The following is a 25,611-nucleotide window of genomic DNA, read 5'->3' as shown; positions in this document are numbered from 1 at the left end:
AGCTTTCACTGCCATACATTGCAACTGGGAAGACCATAGCCTTGACTATACGGATTTTTGTTGACAGGGTGATGTCTCTGCTTTTTAGTGTGCTGTCTAGATTTGCCATGGCTTTCCTCCCAAGGAGCAAGCGTCTTTTAATTTCTTGGCTACAGTCCCCATCTGCAGTGATCTTGGAGCCAAGGAAAATAAAATCTGTCACTACCTCCATTTCTTCCCCATCTATTTGCCAGGAATTGAGAGGGCCAGATGCCATGATCTTGGTTTTCTTAATGTTTAGTTTCAACCCAAGTTTTGCACTCTCCTTCTTCACCCGCAACACCAGGCTCTTTAGTTCTTCTTCACTTTCTGCCATTAGAGTGGTATCATCTGCATATCTTAGGTTGTTGATGTTTCTTCCGGCAATCTTAATTCCAACTTTTGATTCATCTAGCCCTGCCTTTCTCATGATGTGCTCTGCATATAAGTTAAATAGGCAAGGTGACAGTATACAGCCTTGCCGGACTCCTTTCCCAATTTTGAACCAATCAGTGGTTCCGTGTCCAGTTCTCACTGTTGCTTCTTGGCCCGCATATAGATTTCTCAAGAGACAAATAAGATGGTCTGGTATGCCCATCTCTTTAAGGACTTGCCACAGTTTGTTATGATCCACACAATCAAAGGCTTTAGCATAGTCAATGAAGCAGAAGTAGATGTTTTTCTGGAACTCTCTAGCTTTCTCCATGATCCAGCGTATGTTAGCAATTTGATCTCTAGTTCCTCTGCCTCTTCGAAATCCTGCCTGTACTTCTGGTAGTTCTCGATCCACATACTGCTGGAGTCTAGCTTGTAGAATTTTAAGCATAACTTTACTATCATGAGAAATGAGTGCAATGGTGCGATAGTTTGAACATTCTTTGGCACTGCCTTTCTTTGGAATTGGAATGTAAACTGATCTTTTCCAATCCTGTGGCCACTGTTGAGTTTTCCAAATTTGCTGGCAAATTGAGTGTAGCACTCAATTTTAGTTAGAATATGATTATTATATCTATAACCCTGTATTCAGCTCTGGGAAGTGGGGGGGGAAGGGGGTGGTTTGGGGGGGCAGGTTTTGGGGATATGTATTGTATTTTTTTTTGTAAAACTCTTCAATAAAAAAAGAAAAAAGAAAGAAAGCCATAGTTAATGGTTTAATCTAGCTGCTCATCATAGATAAGAATGCTGCATAAATTTCAGCCAAGGATCTCATGATGAATCTTAATTGCCAGGTATTTGTTTCCTTTCTCTAGAGTAAGTAGTGTTTCTCAAACTAATGGTAGACTTCAATTCCCGCAATTTTATGAGTTGAAATCTACCCATCTTAAAGTGCCTGAGGTTGAGAAAGACAAGCCGGAACTTAAGAAGCTTCTTGAATGAGAAGAGAAATATTTTTTTTAAGGAAAAAAAAAACCCCTAAGAAAGTCCAGTCACCTTTTTAAAAGCACCTTTGGGGCAATTATGACCTGGATGTTTGAGAATCTGCACGGACATTACCTGTAGAAAGTATTCTACAAATCATGACTAAGATGTAGTTTACCTAAATGTAGCCTACCATGGTATTCAGGGAGCAAATACTTGTGGTCGGGAAATGGCCCAATCTTGCTGCCTGCGAACCCGGTTAAGAACAGAAACCTAGATTCACACAACTGCAAGCAACTGGTCAAATTTATATTCTCTCACAGATGCAGAAAAGACTGCAGATCTGAACATCACACGGGGAGGGGGGGGCTTATCCAGCTTGCTGTCCAATATTGCGGGAATCCCGGCACGCGAGTCAAGGCATGAACCGAAGCCATCCACACGCTTCATTTGCACGCAGCCAACTCTTGGTTCCCCCATGGGGAGAGGGGGAGGTGTTTAAAGATTCGCCAAGGGAGGAATGACCGGCCTGTCTTCCTCTTCACATCCAAATTCACCTTTGACAGCCTTACGACCGCACCGGTCTTTCCAGTTGAGGGGCATTCCGGATGTGGCCGACTACAACCCCCATCATTCTCCCTACCGCATCCCGCGGAGGCTGGGAAAAAGGCGGGCTGCGAAGTAGCGAGCCGGGCTGAGATACAAAACGAGGCGCTCTCCGTCTCAGGGGTCTTCAAACTTGGCCCTTTTATGACTTGTGGACTTCAACTCCCAGAATTCCTCAGCCGCTGAGGAATTCTGGCAGTTGAAGTCCACAAGTCATAAAAGGGCCAAGTTTGAAGCCAATCAGCGCCCTCCGAAGCCGCCCAGGAAAAAAGAAAAAAACTGAATGAAGCCCTCCGGCACCAATTCCCCGGGTTTAACGGGAAGGGAAGAGACGGGGCTGGGAGGGGGACTTGAACTTTGCATCGGAGGCCATCGGGCCAAGTTAACGTCCGGAGAGGCCGGGTTGGAAGACCCCGGACCGAGGTCAGCAACTCGAGTTTTCCTTCTGGGCTGGACTGCCAGCGGGGATGGGCGTTTGCAAGGGACGGGGAGGAGAAGCACGTCGGAAGGTGAAAATACCCGTCCAACTCCGGCAAAGAAGAAAGCTATTTAAGGCCCAGAGGTCTTCAAACTCGGCCCTTTTAGGACTCATGGACTTCAACTCCCAGAATCCCTCAGCCAGGCACGCTGGCTGAGGAATTCTGGGAATTGAAGTCCATGAGTCATACAAGGGCCGAGTTTGAAGACCCCCTGAAAGCTCTCTTCAATTGGTCCCAAGGAAAAGGGAAAAAAAAGTTCCCTTTCCCCTTGCCGGCTTCGGCTGCTTCGAGGCCATCCATAAAAAAAGTTGTCTCGATGAAGCGGATTCCCCCTGGTTTTGCAGCGCGCCGACCTGTCGGGGTCCCGGGCTTCCCCTTAAGACTTCCCGCTTCCCGCTTTTTTCTTTCCCTTTTGACTCTCTCGTCAAAAGCCGAGCCGCCTCTCCGCCACTCCCCACCCCACCCCCGGGTTTGGAGCAGAGGGAGCCTTTGCACGGCCCATAACCCACCCTCCTTTGGCGATTCCCCAGCGAGGTTTGCCTCCCGTCAGAACGCGCTAAACCAGCTTGGCTTCGGCATTTGCCGCCGGCAGAATTGCAGCACCGCCTTTTGCCTTGGAAGCCGGGCGCCCGTTTTTTATTATTTTATTTTTTTGGACGGGGGAAGCGGGGAGCCGGGGTCTTCCTCGCCAAGCGGGTCGCTTCTAGCCCCGGGTTGCATTCGGCCGACTCCCAAGGGCTCCCCTGCATTTCGCCCCTTCCCCGTATAAAAGCTGTATAATGGGGAAGGTGAGTCCCCGTTTTCCCCCCTTCCTTCCTTCCTTTCCCCCCATCGAACTGAAGCCGCCAGCTCGCCTCCAGTGACTTGGATGTCACGCAGTCCGTTTGAACCGAGCTAGGGCTCACTCCCGGGTAAGTCTGAATGCGTCTCGACGGGCCTCGTTTTCCCCCGTTTTATTTTTCTGCTCCTGAATCGCCTTGGGTTCGTTTCCGCTTCAGGTGCGCGTTTCTTTCTTCCAGGACTTTTAACTTGCCTGCCTAGTTTTCTCCTCCCTTCTACATTCACCTCTCCCCCACCCCCCAATTTCCTCAATATGCCTATTGTTGCGTGCACTCTTCCCTCGCAAATCAATCGCAAAGCTGGTTTGTTTTGCTTTGTTGCATCCCGTACAGAAATAAATTCAGGATAGGCAGGCAGGCAGGCAGGCAGGTAGAATAGATAGATAGATAGATAGATAGATAGATAGATAGATAGATAGATAGATAGATAGATAGATAGATAGATAGATAGATAGATAGATAGATAGATAGATAGATAGATAGATAGAGCAATTTTGCTAAGCTGAAAAGGGGAAATGAATTCCACTCTTTCCGTTCCTCTTCAGAGAGGACCAGACTTCAAATCAATACAGGTCCTCTGTCTCCTGTCCTCTGCCCCAAATTATATTCATTGCGTTGATAACACTATCTAATCCTCTGGGCCTGTCGTTTCCTTCTCCTTTTGCCTTCAATCTTTCCTAACATCGGGGTCTTTTCCTGTGAGTCCTCTCTTCTCATTTGGTAGCCAAGATGAGGACCCAGATTGTTGGGGGCAATAAGCTGACTTTGTAATAATGCCGCTTGGGGGGGCGAAAGCCCTAATAAGCAGGCATATCCATAGAATGAAGGCTATTGCTAAGCACATTGATTTGTGCTTTAGATTGTAAGCCGCCCTGAGTCTTCGGAGAAGGGCGGGATATAAATGGAATTTTTAAAAAAAAGATATTTGAGCTTCAGCTTCAATATCTGTCCTTCCAAAGAAAGCTTGAAGATTATCATAGTCGTAATCCTCAGTTTTACGGATAAATGAAAGTAAGCAACAGTTGTCTTTCAGCTGCCACAACTGTGGGCTTCCTAGCACACCTTTAGGTTGTTGCCTGCTTACTGAAGCAGTGTAGGGTTAATTTTTTTGCCTTGCATTTTCTGCAGTCGTAACTGAAAGATGAATTGGCCAGTGTTATCTTCATCTGACATTAGTTAGTCTATGACAATTACAGGCAATATGTAAGAATTTCGTAGTCCATGTTAACATTATTAGGGATCACTTAAATGAGTTAGGTGGACTCTATTTTAGTTCATTAACTACAAATAGGCAGACAGCATTTTGTCTTACTGTGACAAATCTTCAATACTGTTCCAACATTTGAATTAGTTGACAAATATATTAGTATTAGTACCGCTTTATAAAACCCTAGTTAAGACCACACAGGGAATACTGCAGCCAATTTTGGTCACCATACTACAAAAAAGATGTTGAGACCTTGGAAAAAGTTCAGAGAAGAGCAACTAAAATGATCAAAGGCCTGGAGAGTAAATAATAATAATAATAATAATAATAATAATAATAATAATAATAATAATAATAATAATAATAATGATGATGGTGGTGGTGGAAGGGAACGGCTGCAGGACTTGGGTTTGGCCAGTCTAAAGAAAAGAAGAAATAGGGGAGACATGATAGCAGTTATTCCAGTATCTGAGGGGCTGCCACATAGAAGAGGGGGTCAAACTATTCTCCAAAGTTCCAGAGGGCAGGACAAGAAAAAATGGTTGGAAACTGACCAAACAGAAGCAACCTGGAATTAAGGAGAAACTTCCTAGCAGTGAGGACAAGTAACCAATGGAACAGCTGGCCTCCAGAAATTGTGGGCGCTCCATCAATGGAGATTTTTAAGAAGAGAACACTAGACAGTCACTTGTCTGAAATGGTATAGGTTCTCCTGCTCGAGCAGGGGGCTGGACTAGAAGACCTCCAAGGTCCCTTCCAGCTCTATTTTACTCAATATTCAATAATAATATTTGCAATGTGCTGCTTAGACCTTTGGGTATCCAAGTTCCTGCTCAGTGCACGAATACTAACGGAAGCATCCTTAACAGATAAACACTATTTTATTTCCCTTCAACACATTCAAATGGAGCTCACCACTTACTCGGTAATTTGTTTCACTGAAAGTCCTTGTTTAAAATAAAAACCCCAAGCATATTTTAAACCAAACTTGATTTGGTAACTACTGCCTTAGTTTAGTAATTAGGCAGTACTCAGGAAATTCATGGTAAAGAAGTATATTTCTGCAAGAGTAACCTTCTCTTAGGAAATAAAGCTGTGTAGCAGCTGTCCCATCTTTCAGGATAATATACAGGCAGGCCTCAACTTTTGGCCACAACTGGAACTGAATTCTTGGTCACCGAGCAAAGTGATTGTTAAATGAGACACCCAATAACCACAATCCCAGCACTCCTGGTTGCAGTCATTAAGCAATCACCGGGTGTTAAATCAACACTTTCCCCCAACTTCAGGTAGTCCTCGACTTACAACAATTCATTTAGTGACCATTTGAAGTTACAACAGCACTGAAAAAAGTGACGACCATTTTTCACACTTAGGGCTGATGCAGCATCTCCATGGTCACATGATTTACATTCAGATGCTTGATGATTCACATTTATGACGGTTGCAGTGTCTTGGGGTCACTTGATCCCCTTTTGTGACATTCTGACAACCAAACTCAATGGGGGTCAGATTCACTTAACAACCATGTTACTAATTTAAGAACTGCAGTGATTCACTTAACAAATGTGGCGAGCAAAGTTGTGAAATGGGGCAAAACTCACGTCTAACTTAGCAACATAAAATTTGGATTCGGTTGTGGTCGTAGGTTGAGGACTACCTGCATGTTCTTTTGGCCACCCTGAATAGGTGACTAACAAGCAAGTATTGGAGTGCATTACAGCAGACATGCCACTGGAAGACAAATCACAAAACTGTGCCTCACTTACTTTGGCTACATCACACAGAGAAATTCATTGGAGAAAGCAATTAAGTTGGGAAGAGTTAGCGGTAAAAGGGAACCAGGCCGTCAAAGAACACGATGACTGGACACCATCAAAGCTGACACCAGCCAGAGCAAAGAATAACTCAGAAGAAGTAGGGCAAGATTGGAAGGTGTGGAGACACCTGGCCCACAGAATCGTCAAGAGTCGGATACGACTGAATGGATAATATCATCATCATGAGAACAAGACTCCTGCTGCTCTCCCAAGTTGTGTGTCCTTTCTTTCAAGATCTGGGAAAGACCAGTTCCTACTGGGATCTTGCAGAAGATAAGGAAGGGCTGCTTGAGAAGATAAGGAAAGCCCAGATGCAGAGGAAAAGAAACACCCACTGTCAAAGGCTAAGGAAGGCTTGCTTGTAGAGGGAAGGTAAAGGTAAAGTTAAAGGTTCCCCCGCACATGTGTGCTAGTCATTTCCAACTCTAGGGGCCGGTGCTCATCTCCGTTTCAAAGCTGAAGAGCCAGCGTTTGTCCAAGGACGTCTCCGTGGTCACGTGGCCAGCATGACTAGATGCCAAAGGCGCATGGAACGCTGTTACCTTCCCACCGTAGTGGTCCCTATTTTTCTACTTGCTGTTGTGACTCAGGGCCAGCCTGTGGGTCCGACAGCCGGCTCCGATGTATCGGATGACTCAGATGAGGGGGAGGAGGGAGACGAACCGGCTGATGATGGTTTGGAGGCTTTGCAGAGCCCTCAGCCGGGGACCTCTTCTCAGCTGCGTGAGCCCGATAGTGCGGAAGATGATGACCCACAGCTGGCCCTGTTCAAGGACGCCCGACGCAGGAGGCAGTCAAGCAGGAACAAACAAAGAAAGGCTGTGGGACTCCTCGGGAGGAGGCACAGGGAGACCACGCCCTGAGCTCTCAATAAAAGGAGTGTTTGGGGAGGGGCTGGTTGCTGAAAGCAACTCTTCCGCTTGAGAAGACAAGCTCTAGTGTTTTTGTTAACTGCGTAATAAATCTTGGCAGACGCCTTTTAGCCTTGAACGCTCTCCAGTCTCTTCTATCTGAATAGGGGTTTGCCTTACTACAAGGCTAGAAGAGGGCTGGTTCAGAACACTTGCATTTTTACGTGCTTTCGAACTGCTTAGGTTGGCAGAAGCTGGGACAAGTAACAGGCGCTCACTCTGTTACGCGGCACTCGGGATTCGACCCGCCAAACTGATCGACAAGCTCAGCGTCCTAACCCACTGAGCTACCATGTCCCTTTTTGTAGAGGGAAAGGGACACCAATTTGGAAAACAGCTCAAGGTATTGGAGACCCCCTGGCCGATGAGGAGCAATTGGGGATGCCACTGCTGAGTGCTGCTGTCCAGATCAGCCTAGACAGGTGAGGAGATAGGTGGGAGAATTGCACGCCACCACGATTGTAAGGACAGGTGTGCAGCCATGTAACTGAATTTTATCGCATGACTGTTGTGGCACTGCAATAGCCATAACTTCAAGTAGGGATCATAGGCCCCTTTCTTCAGGCCCTAGTAATTTCGTAAATTGAGGGCTATTTGTAGAACCAAACAGTGTTAAGTAAATGTTCTACTGCCAGCACACATACGTTCTGTAGCTAGAATAAGGGGATGCTAAGGAAAAACTTCTTCAAAAAGATCCAGGATATGGTTCCGGATGGCAAGGCGTCGCCGGAGGCAGCCATTCTCAGGCTGTCAGCCCCGCGGCTCCATAGAGCCGAAAACAGCGCCGATCAGCTGTTTCGGCGGCTCAGAAGCCCCCTCCTCGGGAGAAGAGGAGGGGGCGAGCGCCCAGGTAGGGGTAGAGCTCTCCGGGGCCGCCAGAACTTAGTTTTGGCGGCTGAAGGATTGAGCCCCCCCCGAAGCCTGGGCATGCTCCGGACTGCGAGGCGCTTCTACTCCAGGCTTTTTGGAGCAGAACAGGGCGTCTGCAACCATCCCTGCTAGCAAGAAAGAACTTTGGAGAACGAGGACGCAGGCAGAGTGATACAGGAGATTTAGGTGAAAATGGTCTTTTGATCTTTAACTCAATGGACTTTGCTGAGCTTGAAAGTGAAAGTGCGTAGCAGACAATAGTGGGTGAAAATGGCGGCTATATCTTCTAAAGTTCCTGCTTTGGTGCAGCAGTCTTCGTTGCAAGACTTATTGTCCCCTGCACCAGCCCTTACAGTTAAAGATTTGCAGAATGTGATGCAAAAGATTATGGAAAAGCAATTGCAACAGTTTGCTGAGATAATGGATAAAAAGCTGGAGGAGAAGTTAACAGAAAAACTAGCTGAGCTTATGGATGAAAAAATTACAGAGAAACTAACAGAAATAAGAGCAGACATTTTATCTGCATTTCAAGGCATGGCTATATGTATTGAGAATTTGGATGAAAGAGTAGAAGATCTCAGTCAAAATAATACTAGATTAGAAGTTAAAATGACAGAAACCGAAAATGTGGTGGAGAAAATTGATTGTGATTTGACCTCGGTACAGTATTATCAGAAGGAGTTTGCTGTAAGGATTAGAGGCTTAAAAGAAGATCCTAAAGAAAATTTGAAGAAAATAGTTTCTGAGGCTCTGGAAGGGGTGCTGGGGCGACCAGCAGATGAAATAATGGAAGATATAGATAAAATTTTCCGTGTTAATTCGTGGATTGCAAGACAAAGGAAATTACCCAAAGATGTGGTGGTTTATTTTACAAAGAGAGCGATTAGAAATGAGGTTATTCAAGCCTCCTACAATACTGAATTTGTAATTGCTGGGCAAGAAGTCTTGATTTTAAAAGAGATCCCTCCAAGAATTTTAAGTAGAAGGAAGGAATTTGCTTTTTTGACACAAGAATTGAGACGACGTGATATTAAGTTCAGATGGGAGATACCAGTGGGTATGGTGGTGACCTATGATGGTATGAGGCATCGTCTTACTACGGTGATTCAGGCACGTGATTTTTACAGTAATGTTTTAAAAGCAGCCCCCATACCACTTTTGGAATCTACAAAGAAGAAAGGTGAGAGAGAGTCTCAACGACACAGAGAGAATCTACAAGGTGCTGAAGGAACAATGCAGACAGATGAGAAAGTTACAGGAGTGGATCAAATTTCAGTGCCACTGGAGGAGGCCAGAAATTGGAGGAGGCATGCTGCTTCTAGACGAATGAGCCGAGCCTGAAATTTAGTTGTAGAACTGAAGGAGATAATAATGCAATAAGGATTATAAAAGGAGGTTTTAGAAGAGCAAACGGGAATTGAAATTGTTAAAAGGGTTAAATATTTGGGGATATATTTTTCACCCTCAAATGTAGAGTTATATAAAATAATTATGTTTTGTAATATTTTATGTTGTTTTAATTTTAAGATAATTATGAAAACTTAATTGGGAAGAATTGTAGTAGTGCTTACTGAAATTTTGAAGGTTATGATTTGCTATTTGGTTGGTATGTATATCTATTGTGTGATAAGAAGGTGGATAATGTGTTTAAGGTATATATTTTGTGACATGCTCTGTTGCAAGTTTGGGAAAAAGTATAGATGAAAGTTAACTTGTAAGCTACTTTTATGGGCAATAATGAAACACATAATAGAAAATATAAAACTGATGTGCTAACATATAAAAAAATAAGTTTGGAAAGTAATGTATGGTACTTGAAGCTGTATGATATATTAAGAGAAGGAAAGATTGCATAAACTTGGTTTTAGTATGGAAAATTAAAGACCAGTTGGAAAGAATAGAAAATTGGTTTTTTAATGATTGATGTAAATTTGTTTTGTCTGTAATTGTTGTTATTGGGTATTTTTGATTGACGCTATTGTTGTGGATATCAAGCGGATGTTGAATTTAACTACAGCAGTAAGACTTTTAGCAAAAAGGAAAAACTGCCGATTATAGGACTGTAAAGTTTCCAACTTGGAGGATATGGCAAAGACTTTGGTGTACTTGAAAGACTATTTGCAACAGAGAGATACTGTGGAGTAAATATGGGACTAAAAAGTATTATCCAGCATTTCAATAGTTATTGATGTGATCTTTATACTGTTTGGAGTTAATTTATATGAGTTAAAGTGCGATAGTTTTATTAGTTTATGATCGTTTGCATAAGGTAGATTATGATTGTTTGTATTCTTTTTTTTAATTGAAAAGTTTTACAGTACATTTTATCTTTAACAATCCCCCCTCCCCCCACCCCTACCTAACCCTCCCTATCCCTCCCCCCCATTCCCCCTCCCCCCCCGACTTCCCAGAGCTAAGTACAAGGTATAAAAACAAAGAACAATCATAAACATCCATATGCTAAAAACAATAAACTATTAACTCTATCGCCCTCTAGCTCATATAAAATGACTACAAGCAATACTAATATTACATATAAAAAGAAAAAAAAGAAAAAAGAAAAGGAAACTTATTCAAATGCTAAATGAAACTTTTTAGTCCCATATTTGTTCTGAATATAATCAATCCACTTTTTCCACTCCATAATATAACGTTCTTGCAAATGATCTTTCAAGTAAGCCGAAATCTTTGCCATTTCCGCCAGGTCAGAAACCTTTAGAGTCCATTCTTCTATAGTCGGCAGTTCCTCCTTTTTCCAATATTGACCTATTAATAGTCTTGCTGCTGTAATTAAATTCAACATCAACTTAATGTCCACAACAGTAGCATCTGTAATTATGCCCAGCAAAAACAATTGCAGACAAAACTTTATCCTTTGCTTAAAGATCTTCTGCATATTCCACCAAATTTTTATCCAAAAAGCCTTAACCTTTTTGCAGGTCCACCATCTATGAAAATACGTTGCATCTTCACCACCACATCTCCAACATTTAGGTTGATAATTCGAATACATACTTGCAAGCTTTTTAGGATCTAAATGCCATCTATAAAACATTTTATAAAAGTTCTCTCTTAGGTTTTGGGCTTGCGTGAATTTTACGTTCCTCACCCAGATCTTTTCCCAAGTATCCATTGTAATAACTTCTTGGATATTCTGGGCCCATTTTATCATACAGTCTTTAACAAGTTCTGTTTCTGAGTCAATATCTATCAATGCAAGATAAATCCGTTTAATATGTGCTGGACCCTAATTTCTAATTTGCTTTATCAAATTTTCATCAGTCATTGAGAAACCAATTTTCTGGTCTTCTTTCCACCTGGCACGTAATTGAGTATATTGGAACCAAGTTTGAACAATCTTCTCATCTCGCAAGAGATTGTACGGCTTCAAACACCAGACGTTCCTTTCCAAACTTAAGATCTCCTTATACGTAGTCACATCATGTTTGAAGCCTACATTTATGTTTTCTATTGCATGTTTCGGGATTGCCCACAACGGCATCTTGCAGTCTAACTTATGTCTATACTTCTTCCAAACTCTCAACAATGCCTGTCTTAAAATATGCACTTTAAATACATTATCTACCTTCTTATCATACAACAAATATGCATGCCAGCCAAATAACAAGTCATGGCCCTCAAGATTTAATAATCTCCCTTGTGTCAAATTAATCCAATCACTTATTCCTGACAACGCAGCAGCTTCATAATATAATTTAAGATTAGGCATTTTAAGACCACCTCTTTCACGAGTATCCTGCATAATCTTAAGTTTAATTCGTGGCCTTTTCCCTGCCCACACAAATTTATTGATACCCCGTTGCCATTCTTCCAAATTAGAATCTTTTTTAAGAATCGGTATCATTTGGAATAAAAATAAAAATTTAGGCAGGACATTCATTTTCACTGCTGCAATTCTTCCCAGTAAAGACAATTGCAATTTTTCCCAACTCTCCAATTCTTTTTGAATTTTCCCCCATAACTTTTCATAATTATTTTTATATAACTTTGCATTTGAGGGTGACAGATACACCCCCAAATATTTAACCCTTTTAACAGATTGTTTGTATTCTTATACCCTGTATTTAGCTCTGGGAAGTCGGGGAGGGGGGAGGGGGGAGGGAGGGAGGGGCTGGGGAGGGTTGGGGAGTGGGAAGGGGGTGGGAGGGGAAGGGGTTGGGAGGGGTTTTGTTTTGTTTTGTTAAAGATAAAATGTACTGTAAAACTTTTCAATAAAAAAAGAAAAAAAGATTCAGGATACAAGGAAGATAAATAAGTTAATATGTACATGTTAATAAGTAACCACAAAGCAGAATGACCAGCCTCACTCAGTCCTGTCTGAGGAACAACTGAAGAACAGGTATTCTGGATCGAAAGCACGTTGTGATCGTGATTTAATTCCTTGGTAAGACACTTGCACTGGTCTGTTTCAGCGAATTTAGTCACATTTAACGGCCCTTTCCAGATAGTGAACTCGTAAAGTACCTGGTTCATCTGAAATACCTTTATTTTGCATGTAGGAGAAGATTACAGGAGAGAAGGTGTGGTCAGGTGACGTGAAATATAAGTAATAAACCTGAGGTATAGACATAAAACCCAGAGAGATATAAAAATTAAGCATGCATACATATAAACATAAACCTGAGAGATACAAGAAGTAAACATGCGTCCATATAGGACATAAAAACCTGAGATATAAGAAGTAAACATGCATACATAGTGCAATAATAAGAACTGCCATTTCAGGCTGAGGTTTTGCTTGTTGTGTTCGAGACCTAAAAGATATAAAAGAACATGCATATATATTGCTAAAAATTGTGAAGCCTTTGTCAAGTGCACAGAACGCGATAGCAACAAACACGATACAGCTACGCATCCTGATCCACTTCCAGGCAACCCACAGCAACCTCCTGTATCCAACCCTGCTTCAAATTATGGCGGGGAGCAACAAAGTCCTGCTCCACTCACAAACGTCTCATCTTTACCCTATCCTCAAGTTAGAGACCTTGTTCTGTTTAAGGACCAACGACCTCAAGAATCAAAGGGCACCAAAAACCTTCATTAGACCCATTACAGAACTCGCTCTGCTTCTACCTCTTGAAGACTGAACCTTGTTTTCCTTGTTGAATCCTGCCTTCAAGAAGAAAAGTGCCTTCAACTTGACCCAGACTATTGAAGCCTTAAAAGGCAATTGTTACTGTTGCAATAATATAAAAATGCAAGTAGAAAAATAGGGACCACTACGGTGGGAAGGTAACAGCGTTCCTTTCTCCTTTGGCGTCTAGTCATGCCGGCCACATGACCACGGAGAGCGCTGGCTCTTCGGCTTTGAAACGGAGATGAGCACCGGCCCCTAGAGTTGGAAATGACTAGCACGCATGTGCGGGGGTTTACCTTTTTAATGGAAAGGAAAGCTGAAGTAAAATCAGAAAATCAGTAATGGTTTCATTTAGCTGTCCCTTCACCTACTGACCAAGTTACTAGTCCCTGTTGTGATTGCAAAACAAGGACTAACTGTAGGCTATATGCCTATCTGTACATTTTTCCATTGCCTCAATATTGTCTTTGTAATGGGATGAAATGTTGAAAACCTTCTGACTGGTCCTGATCTCTACTTTGTGCAATTACCTATTTCAAAGAGAATACTTGTTAGGTTTGCAGATGACACTAATTTGATGAAGAAAGCTAATACATAATGGCTTTAAAGGCAGAAATAATTCAAAAGAACGTGAAACACCCTGGGACCAGTTGTCTGGTATGAAGCACTTTTATCTTGAATTTCCTCACCTGTCAGTTTTCTTGATTGAAGCCAAGTTTTAATATTATGAGATGACATGTCACATGCAGTTTTACACACACCCCTCATTCTTTTTCCTTCCTCTACTACTCTATGGTGTATGATTTAATGTCTTTTAATTTTCTCATATGAAAATTGCTGCAGTCTCTGGATCACACTAACCATCTTTCCGCAGACTTTTTCTACCCTTTCCAATCACACCATAGAGCCATGTCTGTTTCATGGCACCATCATGTTGGATGGACAATATTGCTATATTGACCAAGACTAGATGTTCTCTAATCTTATTTTCCATACTTCCGTGATTTAGATCAAGGTCCCCAACCTTTCTCGGTTGGCGGATTGGAGGAAAAGGGAAGGAGAAGCATTTTATGTGCACGCAAGTGGGGCCGCGAGCACGCGCGTGATGCAAACAGAGTGGCACTAGTGCCCATGTGACACTTGCTAGCCCTGCCCTGTTTTCATGCGGGTCCTAGCACCGGCCCGTTTTCACCATGCGGAGCCCCAATTCCTACCAACAAAGCAAGCCACTAGACTATAAATTGAGATCAAACCCCACTTCCTACTAGCACTGATGAAGTTACCTAGTTTGGGTAATGAAACATCTGCAAGAAAACAAGAAGCTCAAAAAGCACCATGGAGTCCTTATTTCAACTCTGAGCTATAAATTTGCCCTGTTGATACTTGAATACTTTTCCTCTATTAATACTTGAATATTTTTCTCCACTCAAGCAGGCTGAGTATCTGATTATGAGATTGAAGATATCTGTGAAAGTAATTAAATAGTCTGCTTGAGAATTCATTAAAATCCAATAATGTCTTTTAATTTCTAAGGGTAGCAACAATTATAGCAATAGCACTTAGACTTATTTATTTATTTATTTAATTGGATTTGTATACCGCCCTTTCCCGAAGGACTCAGGGCGGTTTACAGGGAATTAAAACAAGAAATACAAAAATTAAAAACAATTAAAAAGATTATAACAGTCCCTGAAAGAGTAAAAACCCCAATTAAAATTAAAATCAAAATTCTCAGCCTGGGCCAGAGAGCTCGAAGAGCCAGGTCTTCAGGTCCCGGCGGAATGAACGGAGGTCGTGGGCAGTCCTCAACTCCACGGGCAGCTTGCTCCAGAGGGCAGGCGCACCCACTGAGAAGGCCCTTCCCCTGGGCGTTACCCGCCGGCAATCTTTTACCGGCGGCACCCTGAGAAGACCCTCCCTGTGGGAGCGCACTGGACGAAGGGAACTTGATGCTGGCAGCAGGTGTTCCCTCAGATATCCCGGACCCAAGCCATTTAGGGCTTTATAGGTCATTACCAGCACTTATATACCACTTCACAGTGCCTTACAGCCTTAAGCGGTTTACAGCATATTGCCCCCCCCCAATAATGTGGGTCCTCATTTACCAACCTCGGAAGGATGGAACGCTGGGTTAACCTTGAACCTCTCAGAATCAAATTCCTGGAGTGAGTAGTGAATTAGCCTGCAATGCTGCATTCTAACCACTACGCCACCACAGCTTTAATTATGCCCATGCCACATTCATTAATTTTATTATTTATAAGAATATCTTAAGTGCAGAATCTGGACTATGGAATAAAGAATGGTTGAAACCGTTTATCTGGATCAATTTCAACTTATTTCATGGCAATTGGGAATAATACTTTTGGCTGTGCCTACACACTAAGGGTCCTAGAGGAGATCAACCCTGACTGCTCTTTAGAAGGCCAGATCCTGAAGCTAAAACTCAAATACTTTGGCCACCTAATGAGAAGGAAGGACTCACTGTAGAAGAGCCTAATGCTGGGAAAGATTGAGGGCAATAGAAGAAGGGGACGACAGAGAAGGAGGTGGCTGGATGGAGTCACTGAAGCAGTAGGCGTGAGCTTAGATGGACTCCAGAAGATGGTGGAGGACAGGAAGGCCTGGAGGAACATTGTCCATAGGGTCGCGATGGGTCGGACACGACTTCGCAACTAACAACAACAACACACACTAAGGGAGTGAAAGTGGACATGCTTAATTTGCCTCTAATTCATACAAGTACTTGCACAGTTGTGTGCCATCACTGGGTTTTTACTTAGAAGATCAAGTATATTGCTGCTAGTGATACAAATATATAAATATATAAATTTTGGATTCCTAATATGTGTAGGAAGTGACTGGGAAAATGAAAAATGGCATATGATTGATTTGTTGATACTTTATTTCCTGTATTGTTACCTACACCAGACATTGTTTGGATATGACAGGAAAATATTCAGTAACTAAAAATACTGGTAGAGATAAAAGTGGAGTTTCTCAAATATTTCTAGCCTTTTAGTAGTTAAATGGACTTATTTTATGATCTTATTCTCATGTTCTCTCTCTCTCTCTCTCTCTCTCTCTCTCTCTCTCTCTCTCTCTCTCTCTGATAATTAATTACAGTCACTATAAAATTAAAATCATCTTTATGAATCCCTGGAATATAATTACACTAGAAATCAAATCAATAGATTGAATGAAATACTACCATTTTATCTGTCAGCAACAGAAGAAATCTCTAGTATTTTCCTTGCTGAGTTGTTTCATTTGATATGTGTTGTGTAATTTTTGTAGCCAAAATAATAGAGCATGACTTGTGCTGTAAAATGTGCTGATTTCAGTTGTGCCAAACTGCTTGTGCAGCTCATTTTATGTTGCACATGACAAGCTCCAAACCTGGGATGTGTTGGTCTGTGCTAGAAATAGCTATTTGGACCATCTATTGAAATAAAATGGCTTCTCCTTCAGCTTATTTTAAATAGTTATTTTCATATGAAAACCTCAAGATTCCCTTTCTTCTCCTGAATGGTGTTTAGCTGTAGTTAAAAGAATAATAAGCCTCCTTTGCTTTTTATTTTAAATCTGAATTTTATGTTTTATGAAATTATAAATAAAAATGGCATTTTATATTTATGTCATAATTTTCCTACTCAAGCAATTTTCTGTTTTGTTAGAAGAGCAACAATGATGCTGCAATTGGCTGGACAGCAATAATATTTTCAAAAAAGATTTGTTAAGCTAGGAAATTGAATCTTCTGGTTTTGTTAGGTTAATTTCCACATAGCAATCAAATGTACTGTAAAAGTGTCTCCCTTTTGTGAATGACATTTAATATATAAATAACAATTCATTTGCATTATGGACAATAGCAAGCATAAAAATGGCATAACGTTTGAAAACACCTTTCAAGCCTTGAATTGGCTTTGTGAAACTGAATGTGCTCAGACTTTGTGCAGCCTGAAAAAAAATGGAGATTTTCTGCATCAGCTTCATCCTCCAGAGTGATTTATATTGACAATCAAAAGATTTCTGATGGTTTCCTTTCTTCATTTAGCTTGTAATACTCCAAACTCCTTTTTTGGGGGAGAGGAAGAATAACTACAATACCCTTCTGTGTTTTTCCAACATATTTTTAAAAGTTTTTTTGTGTTGTTTCATATACAGTAGATATTAAAAGGATACAACTGCCCCTCAGCTTGCACAGAATGGGCTGCTGGGTGCTGTAAATGAGGGCAGATGTTCAGACTGGATTTAACATTTTTGTCTACCTATCGAGTACTTCCCAAGGACCTGGGATAGGCAGATGTGGATGTCTGATGGTGTTACAGGTACCATTGCAGAATGTAAGCTGTTCCAAATAAAGCTGCCTTTTGCAATTGACCAGTAGTGAATTTGTCAATGCATCCAAAGAGATTATTATTATCTTTTATTCATTAAACATGAACCTGTCAGCTGAACATTCAAACTGACTGGCGCTGATGGTTGACACGGGTTGCTGCCAGCATCCTAAGTATCAGCCAGGTACTTCCTTAAAATGTAAGATGTTCCGAGTAGCACAGTTTTTTGTAGCATTGCTGGAGTTATTGCAGGAAGCTGCAGTTTCTTGATGTATTTTGCAAAGTTTTTGGACATAGTTCCCAGTGCCCTGATGACAATGGGTATCACTGTTACACGTTTCATCCATAATCGTGCATTATTATTTTATTATTATTATTAGTTGTTATTGGTTCATTGTGCACAGATGTTTAGACTGGATTTGGAATTTTTGTTCAGCTATCGAGTTGTTATTGCTGTTATTGTTATTATTATTATTCCCCCCAAAAGTCACTATTAACAAGGTTTTCATTTGGTGAATTGGTATTTGCTAGAGTCATAGAAATTTTTCAAGAAAAGTACATGTAAAGACTTAGCAGATGCATCCGTGCAATTTAAGCTCAGTTAGTGTTAGCCTTCATTTGTTTCCTAACTTAGCATATTGTGAAAACCTGCCTTGGTTGGTTATTTATGTTTTAACATTTTTTGTGAAGCCAAAAAAATGGATGACTTCAGAAGCGGATTATGGACTTTGTGTGAATGGGCTCTGGGTAGAAGTGTTTTTCTCTTTAGAGTAATTTTAAAACTTTTCAATCTAAATTTTTAAATTTTACATTCCATATTCATGTTTTTAACATTTTAATTGTATCATGTCCAGTGTCTTTCTGCGAGTGAGATGGGCAGTTTCTAAACATGCTAAATACAATATTTTTATTTATTTATTTTATTTATTTTAATTCCATTTATATCCCGCCCTTCTCCGAAGACTCAGGGCGGCTTACAAGCTTAGCAGTAGCCTTCATTCTATGTATATGCCTGCTTATTAGGATTTTCACACACACCCCCAAGCGGCATTATTACAAAGTCAGCTTAATTGCCCCCAACAATCTGGGTCCTCAATAAATAAATGAAAAACATTAATTGTAGCTGAAGGTGGAAAGTGAATTTTGAATTAGGTCAATCCAATAATTGTACAAATGACGGTCAGGCTTTCAGCAGGAGGAAAGGCTGAGCCTCACTTTGGACTAGCAGCCTGACAGGGCAGTTGGATCAAACCAAACCAAACAACACCCAAAGCTGGAAATCAAAATTTGCTATGTGCAGAGCTTACAATGTGGCAGATGAAGAAATAAAATGTCTTATGGGACCCCCTGAAACTTCTCTTATAGGGTGGTTTCTCCATGAATTTTGTTTCCTCATAAAAAGAAAGTAGGGATGGCCAAGAAACAAGATCCAAGGGAGGGGGGGATGCCTTCTTCCTATCATTTCTAATCTGATGCCCTTTAGATGTATGGGACTTCAGTGCCCATAATCCTCAGCACAAGAAGCTATGCTAAGCAAAATTGCCTATCTTCTTGCTTCTGCAATAGGAGGCCTGAAGTGATTGATTGTGGATGGTGCTTTTGGTCAGTCAAGGAGCGGCCCCTACTTAGGCCTGGAGGCTCTGCAGTCATGAGAGACCACCAGGAGACCCTGGGGCGAGAATCAAAGGCTTGTTATCTCATGAGAGATGTATGTGGTCTTCTAGACCTCTGAGCATGGCTGTGCCCATGGAATAGCAATCGCCTCAGCTGTGAATGCTAGAAAATGGCAGCAGAGAGCCACTTCCATGTTTCTGCTGAGGAAACTGACATGGGGCCCTCATTTCCTCTTTTGTTTGCCCCTGAAGGTGAAACCAACTTTTAGGAGAGACCCTGAAATCAAAGATGGCCAAAGCGGGCCACAAAAGACCTGGTGTTGTGGTTGTTTTTCCCCTAAAGCAGGGGTAGGCAACCTTGGCTCTTTTAGGACTTGTGGACTTCAACTCCCAGAATTCCTGAGCCAGCCATGCTGAGGGGAGAGGGAGAGTTTCCAAGCTGAGCCATGCTGGCTCAGGAATTCTGGGTGTTGGCAAGTCCACGAGTCCTAAAAGAGCCAAGGTTGCCTACCCCTGCCCTAAAGGAAAGAGAATCAAGCTGGCTGAGGGAGAACATGTTCAGTTGTAAACAGGGAAATCCAACAATGAATTCTTCTGGAAAACTATTCTCAGGTGAAATTCCACATGCAAATTGTGCCAAGGCCCAAATTGGGCTTTTTTTGGATATAGAGTTCATGCTTTGATTTGATCTAATACTTCGTTTTGGTTGAACAAATTGGCTAAAAAAGGTCAATATGGCGGCCATGATGGGCAATCAGAGCTCTGCCCTCTTCCGCACATTAAAAAAGGGGCAAATTTTTATTGTCCTGCTGTGGCTGCCATCTTGACTTATTTTTTACCACAGCCTGCAGACACCCATTTTCCAGGATTTACTTAATGTGCTGTGTGTATGCTTGTGTTTTAAAAAGCATTTCCAGCTTGAGTTCATTTAGGTTTTGTTGAGAAAATGGGTAGAGAAATCTTATAACATTGTGAACCTGGATTGTATGTCTGTTTGTCTCTCTCTATATATATTTACTGTATTTGATTGGTTGAGTGACACTTATTGCCAAATGAGTCTGAAAAGCTACCAGAATTAAAAAGTACAGCAAAATATAGTGATAGCTAATACAGATGATAAATAATAGGTGATAGATTAGATTGATGATGGATGGATAGATAGATAAATAGGCAGGCAGGCAGGCAGACAATCTACCATCCGCCTTTTCTGCTTTGCCTCAGCATCCCAACACTAAAGGGGCTGAAGGACTGATTTCATAAGGGGAGAATAAAGAAAATGTAGGTTTTCTCAGCCTAGAAGGTGTGCATGACCACATGCCTGCATATACATACATTTATGCACATACATCCTCCAGTATAGGGCTCCTTGTCTTCAGGATTTATGCCCTGCTTCTCCCCCCCCCCCCCGAGTCTCCAGGATGGATGAAATGGCCTCCCCTGAGGACAGCTCTGTAAATCTTAATTTTGGAGGATGATGGTCTTTTGCAAGTGAATCTTTGTTCCCTGTTGCGAATAAGCCAGCACTGGTCTCTGAAAGGCTCTCAAGGCAGAAGTAGCATTAGGAGAAAAAAAAAAGCCATCAGAGGCCAGGCTTGGGGAAGTGGATGCCTTTTAATACGATTCATTAGCCAGAAAAAGCGCTACCAGATTCCTTCTGAGTTTGGGCCACTATAAACAAGGAGTGCACAACTACGGCAACTTTGCGATCTGTGTGGCCCAACTCCCAGAAACGGAGGTCTCAAAGGTGCTTTTTCACCTTGAAGATGCTTTACTTCTCATCCAAGAAGTGAAATGTCTTCAAGTTGCCTTTTGAAAATGCACCTTTGAGACAACCATGACCTGGATGACAGAGAATCTCCATAGACAGTCCCAGAACTGGAGTTAGAGAGCTAACGACCAATCCTCAGAATGCTAACAACAACCAGATGACTGCAAACAATAGTAATCCTTCCATTCCCCACCAGTCAGTTAGAACTGAAGAGGTTTCTTGGATGAGAAGCAAAATGTTTTGAAGGAAAAACAAAGAAAGTCCAATTGCCTTTTGAAAAAGCCCCTTTGAGACATCCAATTTTGGGAGCTGAAGTCCATACAGATTGTGAAGTTGCCATAATTGCCTACTCCTAATTTATAGTAGCCAAAACTCAGAAGAAACCTGATAGCACTTTTTCTGGCTAACAACAACAAAAAAGGCCAGTTGCCTTTTAGAAAAAATGCCTTTGGGACAACCATGACCAGAATGATTGAAAATTTCTATAGACACCAATTGGACACATACAAGACCAATTCTCAGACTAGTTGAGTCTGAAGTAATTAACCCTATATGTTTCCAGTATCATATAGAAATTGTCAACTATACTTAAGATGAACTTTTGTTTTTCTTGTTTTTTGCAGATGGTGCTGAAATATCAGTTTTGAGCTGATTTTACATCAGATGAAGAGGCAATAGGAGAACCTTTGTATGTTGTCAAAATCCTCCTAATTCACAAAATTTCTTCGGAAACAAATTGAGTTTTAAAAGCTAACATATTGGGCTCTTATTGTGGTGACTCTCCAGTAACTCAGATGCCGCAATATGCATCTAAAATGAATATTTTTCCTGAAAGAGAAATGTTGAAGTCTCACAGAACTTCAAAACTTTAAAAACTCAAATCTTTAATTGGAATCATATATAAAGAAGTCAACCAGAATGTATGTTAATTCTAGAAGAGTTAGAAAATATCAGTTTGTGCAGATTTTTGCCACATGTTTTGTTCTGTGCTTCATGTTTTTTTGGGTAGAAATTGATAGCCCTAGGTTTGTGCACTACATGAAATCTTACTTGCACAGATACCTCATAAATAGATATGCTTTTGTGAATGACAGTCTAACGACTAGCAGATATAACAGGGTAGCAAGTCATCGATATTTGATCAATCATGAGGAGAAATGTCAAGGGCAAGATGTTCTCCTCTTGATCTTTGTAAAAAGTTCACCTGAAAACTACCAGAGGAGAGATGCAATTCGACAAACATGGGGTAATGAAGAATACATTCATCACTATCAGAATGCCAACATAAAGGTCTTATTTGTTTTAGGACAATCAAGAAATTTTTCACTGGGAAGTGAAATGCAAATGAGGCTGGAATGGGAAGACAAGAGGCATGGAGATCTGATTCAACAAGACTTTTTGGATACTTTCTATAATCTTACCTACAAATTACTATTGCAGTTCAGCTGGGCAAACAACTTCTGCCCTCATGCCAAGTTTGTCATGTCAGCCGATGATGACATATTTATCCACATGCCAAATCTTATTGCATACCTCCAAAATCTAGCACAAACTGGGGCTCAAGATGTTTGGGTTGGGCATGTCTATTATACAGCACCTCCCGTGAGGAATAAAAAAAGCAAATATTATGTTTCCTATAAAATGTACCCGTGGCCTATCTATCCTGACTACACATCTGGAGCTGCATATGTTCTATCCAACGATGTAGCTGCTAAAGTATACCAAGCTTCTCAGACTCTTAATTCAAGTTTTTACATAGATGATGTTTTCATGGGATTTTGTGCCAGCAAAGTGGGAATTGTACCACAGAATCACCCCTTCTTTTCTGGAGGAGGAAAGGCTCCATATCATCCTTGCATTTACGACAAAATGATTACTTCTCATGGACACGTAAAAGACCTTCAGTATTTTTGGCAACAGATTACAGATCTAAAAATGAAAAACATTTCTTCTGGAGTTTGGGGTAACATATATTGCAGAATAGTTAATATTATGCTGCTTTGCAATTTATATCTTTACGATACATATGTCTGTTCAGCTGCTTTTTCCTAATACTTGAACATCTGAATAGATTTATTGAGCCACAAATGAAGGAGGAAGTCGCTTCCTCCATAACAAATTAGCATAACAAATTAACAAAGGAAAAAAATGCAATAAAAACTTGCCTGCAGATTGCACTGTTCTCCAAAGGTACATTATAATTAAAAAAAACAATTTTCCTATTATAGTAAAGTTTCCTACCAGATAATTTTAAGAACTGGATAGATCTTAAAAGTTAACATTGATACTTCTCAATCTGGAACTATGAAATTACCAAATGGAAATGGAGTTGTTGATTAATTGAAAAAGATACATTTTTGATAGGTTAATATTTGCAGGTTACATGGAGAAAGATAAAATAGTTGCTGTGACAGTATACTAATGAAATAGCATTTTTACACACACACACACACACGCACACACACACACAGAGTACTATCACTTCTAAGCACATTATTACATTTTGATCTAATGTTTTTAGAACTGAATATTTCTGTATGTTTTATTAGATGATCACTCAAAATGACTTAAAACCGCCTGATCTTATATAAATGTTGCTATTGTTGACATTAAACATGTCTGGTAAATTCTGCAAAGCTGTTGTCTTAATAACAAAAAATTGAGAATGGTTTCACCTTTTCTGCAACATTTCACAGTTCTAAGTTGCACACTAAACATAAGCATCATAAAATTGATGGCCCTGCCTCAGTGCTCCAATCTACAAGGCCCCGTTTGATTTATTCAGTTGGTGTTCACTGCATATATATTAACTCCCCAATGATTCCCATTAAGCAAGAAATATTTTTAAGAGATTTAACACTGAAGGTACCCTCCAGGAACACACAGATGAGCCCTGCAGAACACTTTTAAAATGTGAAGTATTTAATTTTTTTTCTTTCAAAAACTATGAAATTGGCACATACATAATTAGGCAGCATAAATATATTTTAAAAGAAATAAACTGTTTTCTGTTCCAGTTTCATAAAGTAGTTTTCTCTTAATCAGAATTTCAATAATTTTACTATTTAGAAGCTTTCAATTGAAAACTTCTCCCATTCTGCATTTCTTAATAGGAGTAAAGAAACCACATCTTCCATTTACAGAATGGGATGAAACAAGGGTATTGTCTGCATGCCTCTAGGCATATTTTTCTGTCAAAATTTTTGCTTTCCTGTTCCTCTCCTCCCTATGTAGTGAGAAGGCAGATTTAATATGGATTTCATTGGGGGGGAGGCTTCTATGTTATTCTAATCAGTTTCAAAATAATATAAAGCTAACAGCTACTGATAGATCATAGACATAAAATGCTTGAATATCATCTTGCTCTCAATCAAACATTTGACTTGCCTATTGTGTCAGATTAAATTAAATGCTTGTGTTTTTGCAGAATTATAAAGCATAAGGTATGTTAACTCTGAAAAGGCTGGGCATGTTATTTGTTTTATTGTAGGTTTGTTACGTTTAAAAAGTATTAGCTGGTTGTTAAGGAATAGAGTTGTGTATTTTTAGCACAGAGAAGAATGTTTAATCATTTAAATACTTTATGAAAGCATCCTTTCCCCCCCTTAAGACTCTTAAGCTTGGAGATCTGAACATTTAACATTTTTAAACAGGAAATTCTTAGGTTTACTAGTGTTCCAAATGCAGTGCTGTAATTTTTTTTCTTGACTTCACAAGTAATCGAATTGTTGCTCAAGGTATGTATTGTTACACAACTGTTATACTAGTTTTTACCTGTTTGGTTTGCAGGTATATTTGATTAAAAACAGAACAAAACTAAGAGCAGCATTTATTTATTCATGACCCTTTGTTCTGAACAGTGTTTTGTAAACTATTTATTTTTAATAAGCATGTATCTTTTGTAAATGTTCTCTAATTTTTCCATAATAACAGTTGCCTCTTGTAAAATAGAACATTTGGAATATTTGTTGTTGTTGTTAGCTGCGAAGTCGTGTCCGACCCATCGCGACCCTATGGACGTTCCTCCAGGCCTTCCTGTCCTCTACCATCTGCTGGAGTCCATTTAAGCTCACGCCTACTGCTTCAGTGACTCCATCCAGCCACCTCATTGTCTGTCATCCCCTTCTTCTATTGCCCTCAATCTTTCCCAGCATTAGGCTCTTCTCCAGTGAGTCCTTCCTTCTCATTAGGTGGCCAAAGTATTTGAGTTTTAGCCTCAGGATCTGGCCTTCTAAAGAGCACTGCCTTTCTTTGGAATTGGAATGTAAACTGATCTTTTCCAATCCTGTGGCCACTGTTGAGTTTTCCAAATTAGCTGGCAAATTGAGTGTAGCACTTTTACTGCATCATCTTTTAAGATTTTGAATAGCTCAGCTGGAATACTGTCACCTCCACTGGCTTTGTTGTTGCTCAGTTTTTCTAAGGCCAACTTCACTTCACATTCTAGGATGTCTGGCTCGAGGTCAGTGACCACCTCATTGTGATTATCAGGGACATTAAGCTCATTCTTGTATAGTTCTTCTTTGTAATTTTGCCATCTCTTCTTAATCTCTTCTGCCTGTTAGGTCCCTGCCATTTTGGTCCTTTATCATGCCCATTTTTGCATTAAACGTTCCCTTCATCTCTCCAATTTTCTTGAAAAGATCTCTGGTCCTCCCTATTCTATTGTTTTCTTCTATTTCT

General features: G+C 40.7%; 3 protein-coding genes across 3 annotated transcripts in view; 2 read left to right on the top strand and 1 right to left on the bottom strand.

Moving 5' to 3' along the window:
* The window catches only part of MCF2L2 (MCF.2 cell line derived transforming sequence-like 2), a gene marked incomplete at its 5' end in the record, with an annotated part of 216,523 nt that overhangs the window by 88,541 nt on the left and 102,371 nt on the right, over positions 1–25,611 (bottom strand). The gene's annotated exons all lie outside the window — the stretch shown is intronic.
* The window catches only part of ATP11B (ATPase phospholipid transporting 11B (putative)), a 412,741-nt gene that overhangs the window by 289,694 nt on the left and 97,436 nt on the right, over positions 1–25,611 (top strand). The window lies entirely within an intron of this gene.
* Positions 21,847–23,039, top strand: B3GNT5 (UDP-GlcNAc:betaGal beta-1,3-N-acetylglucosaminyltransferase 5; the record flags this gene model as incomplete). Its single annotated transcript, XM_083364009.1, has 1 exon — positions 21,847–23,039. The coding sequence occupies one exon, from the start codon at positions 21,847–21,849 to the stop codon at positions 22,978–22,980; it is 1,134 nt and encodes a 377-aa protein (XP_083220135.1). The 3' UTR covers positions 22,981–23,039.

Source organism: Vipera ursinii (assembly GCF_947247035.1).
Source record: "Vipera ursinii genome assembly, chromosome: 5".
Classification (NCBI taxonomy): Eukaryota; Metazoa; Chordata; class Lepidosauria; order Squamata; family Viperidae; genus Vipera; species Vipera ursinii.
The sequence above is the reverse complement of the archived record's forward strand: the minus strand, read 5'-3'. Positions and strand labels throughout refer to the sequence as shown.